Source organism: Falco peregrinus, chromosome 2 (genome assembly GCF_023634155.1).
Source record: "Falco peregrinus isolate bFalPer1 chromosome 2, bFalPer1.pri, whole genome shotgun sequence".
Taxonomy (NCBI): Eukaryota; Metazoa; Chordata; class Aves; order Falconiformes; family Falconidae; genus Falco; species Falco peregrinus.
This window is the reverse complement of record NC_073722.1, coordinates 51,357,463-51,377,565: the sequence shown is the minus strand read 5'-3', so window position 1 is coordinate 51,377,565 and position 20,103 is coordinate 51,357,463. Positions and strand designations below refer to the sequence as shown.

The 20,103-nt window shown below is 39.2% G+C and overlaps 1 protein-coding gene across 4 annotated transcripts in view; it reads right to left on the bottom strand.

The window, feature by feature from the left end:
- Window positions 1-20,103, bottom strand: part of JAKMIP1 (janus kinase and microtubule interacting protein 1) — a 249,917-nt gene that overhangs the window by 156,370 nt on the left and 73,444 nt on the right. For all 4 annotated transcript variants that reach the window (XM_055797329.1, XM_055797330.1, XM_055797328.1 and 1 more), the window contains one exon: window positions 9,392-9,886. In XM_055797329.1, the coding sequence (XP_055653304.1) occupies window positions 9,392-9,886 (495 nt within the window). The remainder of the gene's footprint in view (window positions 1-9,391; window positions 9,887-20,103) is intronic.

Genomic DNA, 20,103 nt, shown 5'->3' with positions numbered 1-20,103 from the left:
AGATTAAGAAGCTGTATGCTTAAAAGCTTGTCAACTTTTCCACCTATGTAACTTTGCTTTTCCCATAAATGTTTTGCTCTCACTTTCTATGATATGTAAATGTATATGTGTTTATAGGTACATAACACACACAGTGTACATGTATGTGTATACATGCACACTCACATACTGAGGTACCTTCCAATTGTCATTTATGACTCCTGTAGACAAGCTGAACACCATTTAAACAGATCTTGAAATAACAATTAGTGGTCCCCTCACCACCTCTCAAGTTTAAAGGTTTAACCCTTTATTCTATGCCTACAAAATTAATTCCTCAAACAGCATCCAGAATCTGTTACTTTACCATGCATAGCATTCCTTTCTTTTCCATGCTTTTTAACATCTGTTTTACATAACTAGGGAGGTATCCCAAAACTACTCATCACTTACATATATAAAATAGTTGCAACCTTTAATTCTCTTCTCTCCCAGGTGCAATTTTGTTACATCAAAAGACTTTGCTATCAGCTCTAAAATCCATACACAGAAGTAGAATTTTACCTGAGTTCTTACATCAGGCCTTAGTCATTGCAACATTCTCTTTTCTGACCTTAAATGCAGTCCTGCCTGCTCACCATCCAATGTGAATGCTGCTGTTCACGATGCTCTTTTCACAAAACACAACAAAAATCAGTCTCACTGTCGATGTTCACAGCTTAACTGGAGTCCATTCACCCCTTATCTAATATCAGGATGCTATGTCCCCTCCCCAATACTGGCTTGTCATATATGCAGTCAAACATTTTCATGTTTTTTCCCATGCCACTCTTCCTACTTGAAGGGACACTCCACACATGTCTATTTAGTTACCTGACTGGCCTTCCTCAAATTCCTCTTATATCTCTCCTTTTCCATGACACCTCAAAATATAAAAGGAAATGATGGAAAAACTGTAAATACTTAAAGGAAATTATGCTGCTGAGATCACAGTCTATTGTCTAATCATCAGACAGGAAATCTAAACTAATCCCTGAGATTAGTTTAATAAACTAATATATAAGATAAAGCAAATCCCTGAGAACCTAAGACATAGGATGCACATGACAGAAATGCAGGATTTTTTCTATTGGAAGCGATGCAGGTATGTCAAGGCCAGTGCTGAGCTGAAGCTAATAAACCTGTATGGATCAGTTCTCACCTGATGATTCAAGACCTGATTCTGAGCAAGAAGATGCCTTTTCCTTGTGCTCCTCAGTTCCTCGTGGTCCAAGGAGCATGGTGCAGGGCCTGCCATGCCAGGTGCCAATAAGAGGTTTCTGCATCTGTGGCACAACATAGCTCAGACAAGCAACACATGGGAACTGAAACCTGATGGCACTGATTTCCTACCGCTGCTTTCATGTATTTCTCCCTGTACTACTATTCATTTGAGACATCTCACTAAGATATAAATGGTAGAGACCATCTTTTCTTCCAACATATTTAGCACAATGAGATTCCAATCTATGCATTGGGCTTACAGGTATTACGTTAAATCAGATATATTCTCCCAGAAATCCTTTCCAACTGGCTGCTTTGGTGTCAGATTTGTTCTTAGTTTAACACAAATTTACCCACTTCACGCAGCTACACAATACAACAAGGTCACATGAACTGTTTTACATTCTGTTTTGCACGGATTATTCAAGCGTTTTAGAATAGCCACATTTTTCTTTATGCAACTAAGCATGGTACAATTCAGTACAAAATTCTGTGATAGGAAGGCAGTGGGGCAACCTGAGGTTAGAACACATTTTCAGTTACATGCTTTGAGAAGAAAAGTAGCAGAAATACCCTCTGAAAGAGGATTTTAGAGAAAATAAGATTATCCACAAGCAGCTGCGGAGGGAAATTACCAAGAAATCACCTTGGATAGCTTAAATAACTCTGGAGCTCTTAGTTAAAATTACAGCTTTCTAAAGTATAATTTCTTAATTAATGGGTTTTGTGCTGTCAAATGTTAGGTGCTGAACCCAGCAATTACCTGCATTATATCAAAGAGCCAGCATTTATAGCCCGTGTCAAAATAAAACAGTTTCCTAAGAACAGGTATCTAAATACCTCCCCTAACAGCTAAGAAAAACAAGTGGAAATAGTGTTTTAATAATATTTATCAAACATGAAAGAGAACCAAGCCAGCCATTGGAAAAAGTATCCCCTGCCAATTATCCCACACTTCAATAGCTACAGTAAAAGAAAGTCTGAGACCTTTGGGGGAACTTTAGCCTCTCACAAAGTTGAAAGAGAAATTCCCAGGGAATTAAAAGCTAAATCTGTCAAGGCAGAGACATACTCAGTTTTCAAAGTGGAAAAAGCCAGCTGCTGCATTGCTAAGTGTAAGACCTTCTCTTTACCCATCCTTACCAAAGTTATCTCCTAGCCAACTGCAGAACAAAATTCTGCACTCCTTTTCTCCAGAAGAAATTGAATTAATCTTTATACTAAATGCTTGACACTGAAAATAGGGATATCATGACAGGATTGCCAGTTAGCAAGAAAACAAAAAGGAGATGCTACTCAAATGAACAGTTAAAGATAGAACTAAATCGAATTAGCACCTTTTATATTTATAAAGGGACACTAAGACCTAACAACAATATTCCAAGCTGAAAGCCCACTTGGAGGGGGGAAATAACTATTCCTGCATTGTACATAGCATTCTCTACACCAGACATGGCCCCTATTTAAATAAATGTTTGCTTCTAATTTAAGAACCTTAGGGGAAGAGGGCGAAAAGATGCTAGTCATCCAGTGGAGAAACAAGGGTCATAGACATGGGTAGACAGGACTAATTCTTAATTTCACGTGTAATTTTTCTAACCCAGTAGTCAACATTTTCTTCCAATAGCTTTTCCCACATTTATTTTTTTTAAGTGTGTAAATCCCGTAGGTAAGGCATATATTAAAAGTTTTGATAAATTACACAAGAAACACCATATGGGTAGAAAATTTCAGAACTTACTGATAGGAGGCTTCTCCCATCTTTCTCTAAAGCACCTTGAATTGTAGCTGACTACAACCTCTACTACTAGATCTCCCTCCTGTTACCTGTTCCAAGTGTTCATTGACAGAGCTATAATGAACAAGTAATCAAAAAGACAGAAAATGTACAAAGACTAAGCAATATAAACTTAAGGAGATTTTTGTCCAGGTGCTACAATACACTTATCTTCTGTGGGTTTTTAATACTGTTCCATATTTTATAAAGAGATATAAAAGATTTGTGACCTACCAACCATAATGGAGCCCTTAGAAAATACCGAGAATAAACACAAAATGCTGAGCCTGCACTATCAAAAGGTTTCATTAGACCTGCTTGATTCAGAAAAAAAGAAGGCCCAGGTGGAATGTTCCCCTATTAGCTCCTGAGAGGACAAGCATAAATCTTCAGAGGATGCAGTCCTAAAATGCTGGAGGTAGTAGAAGGGTCTTTGAAGGAGATTAGCTCAGTCTTGGAATGCAGCTGAAACATGCATCTCAAACAGATGGCAAAATCCAGAGATGCAGCCTACAATTTGATATCAGCAGCTGTGTGTGAAATACAAGCAGGTTTGAGTGCCTGATAAGAAGCATGCTACAGCAGGCTCTGCCCAACCATGCATGACTGCATACACTTGGATGATCCACAACTCAGCTTTCCAGTCTCAACATTCAAGATTTTGGTTAGGAGTCAAAACTCATGCGTATGTGACACTGCACAAGTGAAGCGAGAAATGCCAGGCTCCATCATTCTCAGGGCAGCAGGGGATCACAAAGTGCCCCTGCCAACAGCTAGCTGTCCCTCTGCACCAGAATTTTCAGGAGACAAAAGGTCTCTGCATTACTCTCCATGCTGAATATTACCTAAAGATATGCATTTTGCAAAATCCTAGTAATGGCAATGCAGGAGGAAATGAATGTTATTAGAAAATAGTGCCCCTGCTGCAAAGGATGTAATTTGGGGGGTTGTTGGAGCATTAAACTTTTGCTTCTACTATTTTTCATGTTTTACTGAAAAATAATTGCTGAATCTCTTGGAAGGTGAAGTATTTTATTTGGTCCTCTAATTTTTATTCCTTAAAAGCTGAAGGCAATAACACATGTTAACAACTTCATCAACTGCCTGGATGAAGAAATGGAATGCACCATCCCTAAATTTGTGGATGATACCAAATTTGAGGGAGCTTTTACTACACTAGAGGACAACACCACCATTTAGAGGCACTCCAACATTTTGGAGAAATGAGCCCAAAACCCCTCTTAAAGTTTGCCTAAGACAGATACAACATCCTACCCCTTGGAGGGTTTCGATTCCTGCAACAGAAATGGCTGGATGCCAATTGAAGTTGGCAGTTCTGCAAGGGGAAGAAAGAAAAAAGGAAAGAAAAAAGGAAAAACCTTGGTGTCCTGGAGGGAAAGTTGGATATGGGTAGTGGTGAGAGCCTGCAGTGACTGAAGTTAAATTGACACTGGGCGAAATCAGCAAGAGAGTAGCCAGAAGGATAGAGAAGTGATTTAGTCTTTCATTAAGCATTTGTGAAACCACTCGAGGAGCAGCGCAGCCACTTCTGTGCTTCCCAGCTCAAAAAAAGGTATTGAAAACCTGGAGAAAGGCCAGTAAAACCACTATGGGGCTGCAGCACACGGCATTCATGAAATGGGTGAGGATGCTAGGCTTGCTCAGCCAGCCAAAGAGAAGACTGTGAGATGCATTACAATTGCAGATACCCATTCAGCTACCTAAAGGGGGATACAGGGACGAACAATGCAGTTTCTCAGAGATGCCCAGCAAAAGGACAAAGGTAACAATCAAAAGTTACAGAAAGAGGAAGAAAAATTTCACAGTGACTAGGCACTGGGGCACGTTGTCACAGAGACTGTGGATCTCCATCTCTGAAGATTTTCAAATTGGACTGGAGGAGGCCTAAAGCAACCTGATCCAACTTTCAAGGCAGCCCTGCTTTAAGCAGGATAGTGGATCAGATGACCTCGAGAAGACCATCACCATCTAAATTTCTCTGTGATTGTATGACACTGCAGTTCACATATGGAATACCAATGCCAAGTAACATGCTAAGGACTTAATAGGCAGACAAACACATTAAGAGTTGTGCAAGGTTAGAAAATACTAACTTGTGAAGGACTTGAGTTGAAATTTGGTTTTGTCCTGAACCGGAACAATCTAATTTCTTAATTCTGAAAAGATGTTACCCTCAGTCTTTCAGAAGCCTTCACCTGACCATAAGATATAGCGTTACACACAGACACAAAACTGAAATCATAATATTTTTAAGAAATCATTACATAAACGGTACATAAACTTATTCCATAAGAGTGCTTTTGCCTTGAACAGAAACCTTCAATAAAACTGCCATGATTTTTACTTTCAAAAACTGCTTAATCTATTAGTTTGAATTACATTCTTCCAGGTATTGCATGACGTGTATTTGGCAAACACCGAACAGAAGAAGGATTCCACATTAGAAAGAGTTTTTAATTTATGCAACCAGATAATTCAGACTAAGGAGGCTAAGGACACTTCAACAGGGCATCTATCTTCATAAATCATGGCTGATCAGGAACTTCTGAAATCACTTCCAAAACCAACTTTTTAAATTTTGATTCTGTTAACAGCAAAAGGATTTTTTTTTCCTGCAAGTATGAAAACTGAAGTACCATCACATTACTCTTTAGATGCATATAACATTTTTTTTTAATGAGGTTATTTGAGAATGCAGTTGAAAGAAAGAAATTTAATTCATCTGGCATACTGTGTGCCCTCTTAAACATGGATCTTATCGCACACCTAGTAAGTTCAGTGGAATCTTTTACACTGATTTTGTGGTTAAGGAAGCAGCCTAGATCTCAGAAGGAAACCAGACATAATGCTTAGAATGATGCCATTAAAACAGAATCCTGTTGACCTTAGGTATGCACGTGCTTGTCTATGCAGTCCTCAGCTGCATGTACCCTTCAGGGTTGTTTATACTGAGGGTTTATGAGTGAAAAAGTAAAATTATGGGTTTGTATGTTTTTTGTTTTCTTTCTTTTTTTTTTAAAAAAAAAAAACCTGATCCATAAAAACAGGCTTTAACATTTTTCCTTCATGCAGATTACTTTTCAGTTTGCTATTTCTATTTTTTTTTTTTTTTCTTATTTGCTGGCTTATAGTGTTATTTCTGGTTTTAAGTATTTGAATTTGTATCAGCATAGTTTTCCTGCTACATTGACAAAACAATCCAGCTGTTCAGACTCAACTACTCAGAACATACTGGCTGAAAAAGTAAAGTAATAGCTGTTCTTGCTTTCTTGCCTTATTCTCAAAATTACCTCTTTACTTTGAAGACATTGTTTCATTTGTTTCTCCAGTTTGTTACTAGGTATTTTTACTCCAGTTTCTTAGCTGCCAGCACATTGTGCTGATGCATATATGTAACAGGAATAAAATTTCTTTCAGGTTATGTGTGTGGAAAATCTGTATCAACAAGCATTCGTTAAATTAATGAAAACATTTAAATCACTGTTATATTAAGTCAATTACAGGAACTGACAAATTCCAATATAATTTCATACTGCACAGATTTAAAAATGTGGAGGGTTTTTTTTTTTTGCTAAATAGCTATTTTACTTTCCCTTTAGGCACTAGGATCTTCCCCATTCAGTCTCTTTTGTATTGAGGCTTATTGGGTATTTTTCATAGCTCAATTCAAAACAGTGAAGCCAATCTCAAAACTGACTAATAATATTTATAAAAGACTGACATTTGTACAATAGAAGCATGGCTGTTTACATACTCAATGTAATTGTATACATATATTCATAGACAATGGATTTTGCATTTTTGCTTTCTCACTATTTTTTTTTTTTTTTATGACAAGCCAAAAAGTACAAGATTTTACTCAAATTAGTCACGGGTATTACAATCAATGGTAAAAACACTGATTTTTCTTTTTTTTTTTTTTTTCTTTTAGCTGCAATATATATACGAAATACATTTTCAGAACTAACCTGTGATGTAAAATGCATAATAAATCAGCCAAGCCTGACAAGACAATCAGACACTGCATCCTGAATTACTCTCTCTGAATTTGAATTACAGGATGGCCAGCCCATTTAGGCCATTAATACCAAAGACACTGATTTCTTAATAGTGCTATAAAACACAACACACATACAAAAAAAGGACATTAATTGAAGCTCAGCTATGGAACTATGCTAATATACATAACACTGCCTGCCACATCCTTGCCATTTCATCCCACAAGGGTAGGAAGCAAACCAACCGAGCACCCCAGATCCGCCGCTAATATGGTTAATCTGAAATTGAAGGCAAGCATCCCTTGCCCTAATTAAAATACGGGGGAGACAAGGGAGGGAAATATCCTGATGATCTGATTCTATAATCCCACTTGCTCTCCCAGAGGAAGACAGCAGCATCTAGGAACTATGCAGTATTTTTTACCTCGGCCCAGATTTAAAGAGTGACTAAATGGCTACGAATTCCCAGAAGAAACACTTCTCTCTTTCATAAAAACAAAGCATACAATTTAATTAAAAAAAAAATACATTCATTATATGAAAGCGGTTGAGACACTACAAGGCAAAACCAGGCTCCTCGTATTTTTCCCCTGTATTTCTTCAGAGCGAGGCGGGTTGTGGGGAAGGTATGAACATTTCCAGTGAAAGCCCGTGAGACTGATAGCAGGCTTCCTCTGGTGCTGGGAATAGGAAACAAGTTATCTACACACTCCTCCAAATCAGTCACCTTTTTAGATGTACTGAGTTACAAAGGCCCAGTAAGGCTCCAATTAAAATTCTGACTGACTTGAGAGGGGTTTTTTGTGCCAGACAGAAAACCCTGAGTGCCCTCCTCCATTGCCTTCACACTGCAGTAGGCTGAAACCTTCTACTCTTGAAAGAGAAGAGTTAAGTGTTCCCTTCACAATACCACTCAAAACATGGTGTACGTGTGTGTACTGGGGCAATTCAGGATGACAGAATTTGGGGTGCACTGCTATGTGCCTCACCTCACCATTTCTTGCTAAGGTACCCTTCTTTGAGAGGGCTAAATTTATTTAGAAACTGTTCTCTAGAAAAACACATGCCACAATGTTGCAAGCTTCTCTCCTCTTTAAAAATTACCTATACTTCATAGTGAGGATTTTAAAAAGCTGTGTTTATAATATGGAACAAAATACAGAAGAAACTATGCTTACAGAAACATCACATTGTCAATCTTTGCAGTGGTCTTTAATTAATCAAGGAAATTATACCCCTGAGACTTAATCAATGTCCAATTTATTTAAAGCATAAATATTAACTGTGTTAAAAGCTTTCGTTGTCTCAGACAGAAAATCACGACCATTAAGTCTGTAGCTTGCCCTCACCACCCTTTTCCTAAGAAATGTAAGAAACAAGAGGCCATACCTGTGTAAACACAAACTGATAACATTTTTCTTAAGAAAACTGGTGTTTTGTTCCATTTAAGTCTGTGCTACTTGATATATGAGAAATATTATGCTTATTACAGTTTTGGATTTTATTTGCATTGCTGCTGCATTGCCAGTTTAGGTAGCTAAACACACACACGGAAAGTACCATGGTACCAAACAGAAGTGTCATTTGATGATGAATTCTCTAAATGTAGTGAACAGCCCATCTTAGATTTTTTGCGTTTTACACAGCTCAATAATTTCAAATATTTGGGGCACCTGCTGTTGGGAAATATTGCCTGGTTTTTGATTTTATACAAACAGCATAGTCTGCCATATGTGCTGAAGCCCTAGGGTTTATGAAGCATGAAAAAAAGCCTGCTGTCCTAGGCCCTAAGTTTTGTGCCGCAATAGAAAAAACACAGAAATTTAAACAAAAATAAAAAATGGCAACAATGCTTAAAAGTGAATAACAGGATAATGATGCAGAAGAAGCAAAGATATTGTCTTGTTTCAGCAATTGGTTCCCCCAATATAAATATAAAAGCTTTCTGCAAAGTTAATTTTGCCATCTCAGAGGTGTTCTTGCATTGCCAAATGAGCAATGCCTGACTGTTTCGGTCAAACAGGACTTTGTAAGGACAAGCAAGTTGAGCAAGTGAGAAAGGGAAAGTCTATTTCTTCGATCTGTTGAGAAAACCCATCCTGGAAAGTCTTGGTTCACTCATATTCCATCTAGTGGGACATAAAGCTTTGGATTGGGTTGGCTTAGCCATGGAGCCAAGGTTCATCTTTGCTGTAACGGGCAGAAAGTAGGGGAAATTGTGGCTTATTTTTGCAACCAGCACTCATGAAAGATGTCACTGCAAAAGAGTGGCTTGACATTTATGAGCACATGCAGCAATATACTAACACTTGCTATAAACTGAAATAAGCACGCATCACTCTAATGAACTTACCAGCCTACGGATCTCTCTCTCACATTCCCGCTTTATTCTATTAATCTCATCCTGATGGGACTGATAAGCCATGCGCAGGTCAGCAGCCTTCATTTTATCTGCCTGCATAATGTTGTTCAAAGCCTCTTCAAGCTGCTTTTTGCCAGATTTCAGCTCCAAGATCTCCTGTTGCAACTTCATCCGTTCACCATCGAACGCCTTGCGAGCCTCCTCCTTTGCCTCACTCAGCAGCGCCGTCTTCACTTTGTCAGCTGCCCCGTCCCGCAGGACATTGACTGTCGACTGCAAACGCTGAATTTCACCATCTTTGATTTTCACCATTCTTGCTACCTCCTGCTCATGCTGCCGGATCAGTAGCTCTCTGACACTCTGGAGTTCCTTCATCTTCTCCTCATGGAGCTTGGCTTTCAGTTCAGAAACATATGCAGTGTGCTTGTGCTGCTCCTGCTCCCTTTCTTGCTTAACTTCTTGGATTTTCTCTCTCAGTTTACCCACCTGCAACATTGATATAAAATATTAGAAGTGCTACCACACTTTTAAAAGTCACCATTCCTAAAACATTATTAAAAACTCATCCTCAATATTCAAAAACAAAGACTGTATACCTGACACCCCTCTCTCCAGTAAACAGCTAGAGAACCAGGGCTGGGAAAAGGCCATGTGTGTGTCCAGAAATCTGCTATTGGGACATGCAATTGGCAATGAGGTCTCACAGTTTTAGGGAATAAATAAAACCAAGCAGCGTCCAATCTAGTTCTCTCCTTATTTCCTCCACCAACCACCCCAGACTACTCTCATCCATAACACCTCTACTGCACCTGACAAGCAGGCAGAAAACGAATCAAACAGAGAAAAGAGTGTATGCTGGGAATACATTGATTTTGGATTTCTTAATCTCTTAGCTATTTTAATAGGAAAGTCCTTATTAGATAAGCCAAAAGAATTGGCCTTCTGAAAAAATCAGGTCTACTCAAGGGGCCTCAGGCAGCACACCCCAAAACTGAGACTACTTACAGTCCCCAGACACTCACAGAGACTATTCACTGTCCCCAGTCCTCAGAAAATATAGGCCAGTGAATGTAAGGGTTGGGGAGGGAGTAAGGGAAAGGTCTTATAGCTTATTATAGAATACCCACTGTGATGAAACCTCATTATAAAATGATGCTCAGCAGGCTGCATGGAAAGTAATGCTTGTACCAAGTGGGATTAGGTATTAATTTAGAAGAAAGAAAAAAAAAAAAGAAAGAAAAAATAAAGAAAAAAAATAAGGAGAAAGTTTTGTTTCTCTATTATAGTATACCAGAAAGGCTACAATGTATTTCATCATGTGTAGTGTCAGTAACATCTTTTTAATATCCCTGTCACACTGACTGCCAAAACATGGGCCCTATATATGTACTTCTCATCTAAAGCAAAGTCAGAGGCAGAGATTTCACAGATTTGTGTTTTAACCTTGAGTGGTAATGCAAACATACAAACCAAACACTGCTTCATGGTAAAAGGAGGCTACTGAGGAGCAGCAGGATGCTGGTCACTGTCACGGTATTCCTAGACTGCTTGCATCTATGTTATACAAAGCTGGGATCTGTAGTTGTGCAATGCATGTAATTGATGCTAAACTAAGCCAGAATTGCAACTTGTCTCAGATTAGTGCAGAAAGGATGGGAGATCTCTATTAATGTTCAGACTATCATTTGCTATGAAGGTATAATTAAAACAAATTACTTTTTACATGGCTTTGGATTCTAGAGTTGAAATAAAAGTAAAGGGTTAATTAAAAGCAATAATACTGGTGCAAGAAAAGCCCAGAAACCTTCATTATTTTGTTTATTGAAAGCAGGTTGGATCTAAACAGACACTTTTGCGCATTTGCTTTAGGAAAAATGGGACATCTTAATTCAAAAGCCTCAGACATAACTCATCCAACAAAACCAAGACTACTACTTAAGAGTGATCATAAAATGAGACCAACATATCACTTATCAAACCCACAGCACTGACAGTAGGATTTCCAGTCTGAAGTTCACCTGAAGTCTTCACACAGCAGGGACAGCAGACTTTCCCTGTGCAGAAGGTGTTACGAACCTGTTATTTTCAACACTAACTTTGAGAATTAACCAAAGCAAGCTTACCCTAGATTTTAAAAAGTAAAACAAAATAAAATGAAAACAGAAAGGAAACAGGCTGGAGCAGGAGGGGGGAGGAATTTTCATGAATGTAATCTTCTAGATGCATTGTGGACTAACCTCCACCTGGGAGAGCACTATAATTACAGCTATGGGAAAGGTAACAGCTCTGAATCAGACACCATCAGAAGCAGATTTTATTGCACAAATACTGTTACTCTGTTCAAGGATGATTCAGATAATACATCTTTATGATGAAAGATAGATTTATTTTTTTTTCTCCCAGAATGCTAAGTCTGGCTATCGGAAATTATCTGCAGGAGATATCCATGCGTTATTCATTCTGGTGGGATGACATTTAGTTAGTTCCAAGCCTATAGTGGATAGCACTGATTTTCAGTGCTTGCATTAGGGTACCAAACCCCGTAGGAAAGTCTAAGACTCTCCCATCTCTGCTAATAGCATGGAGGAATGGACTAGGTGATTTTTAAGATCCCTTCCAACCCAAAACATTCTATGATGCTATAAACAAAGCTAAGCTACTTACTCACTTATTTACTAATGCAAGTGGATAAGCTTATAGATAAATTTGCAAATGAGCCAACACTCACTGTTTACTTAAATCTGTTAGCTATTTCCTTACTGATGAGCAAGGAAAACTGAAATGAAACTAAGCAATGAAACATAGTAATGATGACAAAGGAAAACATTGTATAATAGCATATATAAAAAAAAGGTTAATATGCCTCCAGAACTATAGTAATTTAAAATTAATCATATTGTACATAAAGCATGCAACTGAAAGGCAGTTTTCAAGACAACACATTAATGAATGCAACTTCTTAAAAACATTTTTAATATATGAGAGATTCTGAAATGTCTGGAGTACTGAGTTACACAAAATGACATTGTGTGTAGCGTGTTCCATTTTTTTTGCCTTTCACTGAATTGAGGGAAGGCAACATCTATACATACTGTTGCTGTCTGTGAGAACACATATTAAGCCACTCAGAGTAATTTAATATTACCATAAATTGCTAGTCATTTTACTTAAAAGCTTCAGCAAGAGCAATGTAAAGAAGAATAAGAAACTGTCTAAAACTCTTGGCTTTTTACACTGCATCTTAACTGCCTAACACTCCTCATGACCCAGTAAAAAAGATGTATCCTAATTCTCAAGGCCTTTTTTAAAAAGTCTGTTCTTGTTAGTGCTTCTTGTCAGAGAAGATGGAAAGTTAGATCTGCCTGTTATAGGTCTTCCCTGAAAGCCATAAGCTGTCCTTCCCGCACTCCCTCCGTCCCCCTCTCCTGCACACTATGTGGATCAGTACACGTCTGGCTTCCAGAGCAACTGACTGAATGAAAATAGTAGCATGGAATTTTCCCATATGCTTAAGTCTCAGTTTCAAAATGAACTTAAACTTTAAAGCAATTTGTCTTTTTTTAATTTCCGGCACACTTTTATTTTAATGAAGAAAGCTGTTCTGTTCATAGGCAGAACATGAAGTATAACCAAGAAATGAAGCCAATAGGGAAACAAAGTCAGGCAGGATATCAGGGCACCAATAAAATAGGTATTTTCTGCCATTCTAAATTAAATCTTTAATAATCGGTGCACACTGATACAGTATTGTTGCCAAAGCAGAAGATAGCTGCTTGGAAAAATAATGCCAAACAACACTGTTTCTTCCCTTTCTTGTCTGAACAGTGCCTGAAAGGATTTTCTTTGAAACAATTCGATTATATTATCATAGGATATCTGCATCTTGTATTGTTTTCTTTGACTAGGGACCTTGCACACTTGAGACACAAACACAATAGTTTGGTTTTATGAACCGAAGTCAATGACATAATTTTAAAATTAAGATTTCTGAAAGACAATAACCTATTAACCCATACATATTTCCAAGTGATAATGAATCACTGCCCCAATAAAAATGTTATGTTAAGAACTTACCAAGGTCTACATCTTTTTTTTTTTTTTTTTTTTTCTTTTGGATTTAAATGCAGGTGTTTTTTATTTATGGCACAATCGTCAAAGTCCTGCAGAGCAGGAGGGATACTTTCTGCACAGCATTTCACCAGGAATCCAGGTTATGGTAAGAAATCTATTACCAACTGTGAAAAAGGCATGTTACTAGAGGTAAGGCCAAATAAAAAATGCTACTGTTCATGGCAAAACCGAAATGCAATAGCAACTTTCTTTCAAAACAAACAAAAGCCTGTATACTTTGCTTTTTCCAAAAAAAGATGTGAACTCTACTCCTATTTAAGCACACAGAATCACAGAATAGTCAGGGTTGGAAGGGACCTCTGGAAATCATCTAGTCCAGTCCCCTGCTAAAGCAGGTTCTCCTACAGCAGCTTGCACAGGATCATGTCCAGGCAGGTTTTGAATGTCTCCAGAGGAGAGTCCACAGCCTCTCTGGGCAGCCTGCCCCAGTGCTCTGTCACCCCCTTCTTCCTCATATTCAGATGGAACTTCCTGTGTTTCAGTTTGTGCCTGTTGCCCCTTGTCTGTTGCTGGGCACCACTGAAAAGAGCCTGGCCCCAGCAGACATTGATAAGATCCCCTCTCAGTCTTCTCTCCTCCAGGCTAAACAGCCCCAGCTCCCTCAGCCTTCCCTCATCAGGGAGATGCTCCAGTCCCCTCATCATCTTCATAGCCTCTGCTGGACCCTCTCCAGTAGTTCCCTGTCCCTCTTGAACTGGGAAGCCCAGCACTGGACACAGCACTCCAGACGTGGCCTCACCAGGGTGGAGCAGAGGGGGAGGATCAGCTCCCTTGACCTGCTGGCCACGCTCCTCCTAATGCACCCCAGGATGCCACTAGCCTTCCTGGCCACCAGGGCACACTGCTGGCCCATGGGCAACTCACTGCCCACCAGGACTCCCAGGTTCTTCTCCTCAGAGCTGCCTTCCAGCAGGTCAGCCCCAGCCTGTGCTGGTGCACGGGGCTGACCCTCCCCAGGTGCAGGACCCTACACTGGCCTTTGCTGAACTCCATGAGGCTCCTCTGCCCAGCTCTCCAGCCTGCCCAGGTCTCACTGAATGGCAGCGCAGCCTCTGCGGTATCAGCCACTCCTCCCAGTTCTGTATCATCAGCCAACTTGCTGAGGGTGCCTCTGCCCCTTCATCCAGGTCACTGAAGGATAAGTTGAATAAGACTGGACCCAGTACTGACCCTGGGGAACACCACAAGCTACAAGTCTCCAGTCAGACTCTGCGCAGTTGAACACAACTCTCCAAGTTCTGCCATTCAGCCAGTTCTCAGTCCACCTTGCTGTCCACTCATCTAACCCACACTGCCTGAGCTTACCTGTAAGGGTGTTATGGGAGACAGTATCAAAAGCCTTGCTGAGGTCAAGTAAGACAACATTGACCACTCTCCCCTTGCCTAGCCAGCCAGTCATTCCATCATAAAAGGCTTTTAGGGTGGTCAGGCATGATTTCACCTTGGTGAATCCATGTTGACTGCTCCTGACGACCTTTTTTTCCTCTACGTGCTTTGAGATGACCTCCCAGTTTAGCTGTTCCATCACCTTTCCAGGGATGGAGGCAAGGCTGACTGGCCTTTAGTTTCCTAGGTCCTTCTTCTTGCTCTTTTTGAAGACTGGAGTGACATTGGCTTTCCTCCAGTGCTCAGAATTTACACACTTGCAGTGTAAGCCAGCATCCAGCCAACAGCATAATTTCTATTACAATTTCAGTGTGCACTGGATCATGCCATTAAAAACTATTCACTTAGGCAAGACTGCTGTGGACATGAGCAACCAAAGCTGTCACTATGAAAAAGGCAGCCCTAACACCAATCCCATTTTTAGCAGCACAATAGCCAAATGTGGAAAGGGGCAAATATTTGCAATAGCAACCCAAGATACAAAGCACTTGTGATTTGCAGAATTCAGCCTAGATTTTAGCCTCTGCAACAACTTAGAAAAAATTCTTGAAGTTTTTTGTTTGGTTGGTTTGGGGCTTGTTTCTTTGTGTTAAGTAACAAGTTTCCTAACAAAGTTCCCTATTTGGCTACATCTCTTCAATCCCCTAGCCCTTTTCTCATGAATTCCAAGAAGGAATTATTGGACAGCATTTAACACTTCCACAACGCTTAGTGCAACACAATTTCAAATTAGAAAGCTCAGTTACATTGCAGGCTGTACAGCACAATGAAAACCACATGCTGAGAAGAAAATCTCGTATCTGTCCACAATGACTTCGGAGACTCTACTATTTAAATTACACTAACAAATTACCTTTTAAATATTTGCATGCTTCAAGGGAAAGAAGTCTGGTCTTCCATTTACAAACTGCATCTACACTAGCTTTTCAACAATTAATTGAACTGTACTAAGCTTCTGCTTGGAATCACGGAATATAGAGTCATAGTGTAGCTGACGTTGGAAAGGATCTCTAGAAGTCACCTAGTCCAGCCCTGCTAGGACTACCTACTACTACTACCTACTAGGATTACCTCCCTCCACTTGCTGCCAACACTCTTCCTAATGCAGCCCAGGATATCTTCGGTCTTCCTTGCTCCAAGAGCACATAGCTGACTCATGTTCAAACACACATTTTTTAGCACTGCAAACACATACTGAGCAGATTTATACACTGTAGTTTAACTCCACAGGGATTCTCTCATCACCAGAAAGGCTTCCCAATACTTTTTTATATTCAAAAGCAGGATCACATAGTCTAATATGAACCAATATTTAATAGAGAAAGGACATATTTTCAGTAGCATTTTTTACACCTCATAAACATCTGAATTTTGCTTTTTTTAAAGTCAAAGTGATCATCTTTAAGTAAAAATCTAAGTAAAAAGAAATAAAAAGTTGGCAAATTATCTATCATACTCTGCAACTAAATAGGACTTCACTGAATTGCAGCAACATTGACAGCAATATCTTGAAATATTTCTTGAAATAGATATAAAAAGATAATATCTTGAAAAATTTCTTCCCAGCAACAGAGCAGAGCAATCCAAATGTCTTATTTTGGAAAGTGTGTTGAAAAGAAACATTTATTAATACAGACCTCATTCCCAGTGACCTGATGGGACAAAATAACAAAATCAATGAAAGTCATAATTTATCTCTTCCCTTCTCTTTTTGATATGCCCCTGTACACACAAATCCAACAGTAAGCAATGCAGTTTAAGTCTGTTCCAGCCACAATAATTTGAAGAATTTCAACAAAATTTAATAAGAATACATTTTTCTGGGCCTGAAGTTGAATATTCCTGAGTACCTTCTGCGAAGTTCTCTGAAACAGCACTTGTCCAGGGTAACACAAGGTTTCATCGCTCCATGTTCCGAGCCACCTAAATTTATTCTACCAAGGAAACACTAGTATTACCAGGTTGTAACCAGACAAACCAAATCAACTTGCCATATCCTTCTGAAATTCCAGTTTTGCAGGTAAATCCTGCACAATTCTTGCTTTTCTCCTTCTCTTGTGTTTTTTCCAGGCAGCAAAGAAATGCTTCCTTTGAGCACACACCTTCCACCCCACAGCTGGCTAGAAAATGAAAGTATTGTTGCCTTCCTAGCAATCTTCCTCCACCACTTCCAGGGTCAAGGTTTTAACTGAGTATCTGAAGACTACTGAGCTGTGGCTAGGCCAATGGGAAAGCTCTCCGTGAATAGGTACTTGGCATCTGCATCAATCACATTGAAACTGTAGGTGTCACCTGCAGTGAAGCAGCTTTGTTTGCCTGATCTTTTCCTGGTTACAAGCTAAAAAAGGCTGATAATGAAATTGGAAAGGCATCAGCTTTGCAGTCTCCAGTCATATCAGAAATCCACTTGGAGGGAGGTCAAGTCCAAAAGATTAGTCTGGGAGATCTGTAAATCTACTTTAATCAACTTTAATATGGTATGGTGTTCAAGGATAAGAAGGAGAAGCATCCCCAAAACCTGAGTCTCTGAAAGGTGTGCTACAGCAGAGAGCTGTGTGGAAACAGAAGCAGTAATCTGTGTCCTCCCCAAACACAAACTCACACTTCGGTCTCCATATCAGAGACTACTCAATCAGTCTCAGTGCACTGGATGACTTATAACTGCTGGTCAGGTGAAGCTCCTACTTGGCAGTGACATGGCATAGTAATAATATCTTGTAGCAAAAGAAAATTACTATGCAACAGGCTAGTGTCAGAACAAAAATATGAAGATGCTCAACATCAAAGGTTGGCAATTATTTGAGTTCCCTGTGTCAAGGATAAATTCTCCATCAACTGGATTGAAAGATCTCAGTGCTAAAATTAACAAAATTTAAACTATTCCAGGGGAAAAAACATGCTAAAAAATCTGTATTTTTTTATAAATACAGTTACTTTCCTGTGGAGTATTAAACTTGTAAATGTAGATCTTTCAAACTTAAGGAAGATAGTGAAAGACTTCAGGAGAACCTTCAGGCATGATTTAATTTTTTTATTGGTGGTGACCAGTGGTCCCATTAGTCCATGGCCTAGGAAATCTTCTGGCTTCTTTCTGAACTATAACATCATATTGCATCTTCTGAATGTAGCTTTTATCACTTCCAGTTGTTCAAGTACCTGACCTGTTTTGCCTTGTTCTGCTTTCAGGCAACCACTTCTCCAAATCTCGTTGTCATCTAATAAGAGCTTAGAAGTGGCAGAAGCTGCAGTCAGACATGACTCCACCTTACCAGACATTGCTTTGATGGAACTTGTACTCACTGCTCAGTTACACGGTTTAACCCCAGCTAGCAACTAAGAACCACACAGCCACTCACTCACTCTGCTCCCCATGGTGGGGTGGGGGAAGAATTCAAAGGGTAAAAGTGAGAAAAAAACTCATGGGTTGAGACAAAACCAGTTTAATAATTAAAGATAAATAATGATAATTTTAAAAAATTGTAAGGGAGGGGGAAGAGAGAAGAAAATAAAACCAGATGATGCAAATGAACAATTGCTTATCACCAACTCACCAATGCCCAACCAGACCCTGAGCAGTGGCTGTCCCACCAACCTCCCCCACCAAGTTCTACTGCTGAGCACGACATCACATGGTATAGATTATCCCTTTGGTCAACTGGGGCCAGCTGTCCCGGCTGCGTTCCCTCTTGACTTTGTGTGCCCCCCCAGCCACTCACTGGTGAGGTGGGGCAAGGAGCAGAAAAGGCCTCAGCTCTGTGTAAGCTCTGCTCAGCAGTAACTAAAACATCACTGTGTTACCAACCCTATTTTTAGCAGAAATCAAAAACGTAGCCCCACATAAACTACTATGAAGAAAATTAACTCTATCCCAGCCAAAACCAATATGCTCAGTCACTGTTTTCCCAGTCCATCTGCCTCTACTGCTTGCTTTGTTTATCTACCATCTTACTCACTGATCCTTCTCCATAGAAAAAATCTCCTATTTTGACTCTTTATTCTGTCCACTTTTATAAATATCCTTTTCTTGCATGCCCATTTCAGTAACAAATATATTAATTTTTTTTTTTAAATTAATAAATAATAAAAAAATCACCACAGCTACTGCAAGCTTTCTTGCCTTAAGCTTTTCCACTTCTGGTAATCTTCTAACCTAAACTCTCAAGACTATGTGACAATATCAAAGGATCAGAAAAATTATATTTCTGTTCACATCTGTATATACGGAACTTATCTCTTTTCCTTGTGCTATGTTTGGATGCCCTAGGAACTTCTGAAATCTCCAGTGATTGTCCTCTTATACCAGACTTAAACAGTTTAGATATACAATTTGATAAGGTACATTCATTTTAAAGGCCTTACTACAGTTCTGAGTAGAATCTTCCTCTAGATCACTTCCTCTTCCAACATACGATCTAAAAGGTTTATTTATCATAATTTATTGTTGATTCTTCCAAATTAACAATAATCATTGCTTAATACCCATTTATTGATCATAGACTTGTTTAGGCTGGAAAAGACCTTTAAGATCATCAAGTCAAACTCTGCCAAGTCTACTCCTCTCCAGTATCTGTTTTACCTGGGTTAGAATTTGCATTATCATGTCTGGCATATTCAGTCACTTAATTTGGAACTCTGACTGAAGTAACACCAAAACATTTACTATTAATGACTTTGTTACTTCCTGTCCAATTTTTGGCAGATGTCCAAAATTCTCTCATTTTAGTGATCTTGTTATAACAAGTGTGGAGAACAAATGAATTCAAATGTCCTTTAACTACTGTCAGGAAACAACCTACTCAAAAGGATGTGCTTCCTTTTAATCCCAGTAAGTAGTGCCAGGAGTTACCACACATGGTTCTACCAATACTTCATCCACTTCCCTGCTCCAAGAGGGCTGCCATATTTCCTTCCCAATTACAATACCCTAATGCCTCTTTGCTATTCAGCACACTCCTTATAGTTCAGTAAGTTAACCAACTATTCTCTTATTCCACATGTGGCAGACATTAAGAACATTCATTTGTATGTACATTCAGCATGTATGGATTCTCAAATCAACTGCTGTATTTAGAGTTCTTCCATACATATTGGCCATAACTCTCTTCCATACAACTTTTTTAAACCTCAGTAAATAAAGCTGCTTTGACAGTTTGACATGCTATCTCATTTTTTTTTAATTTGACATA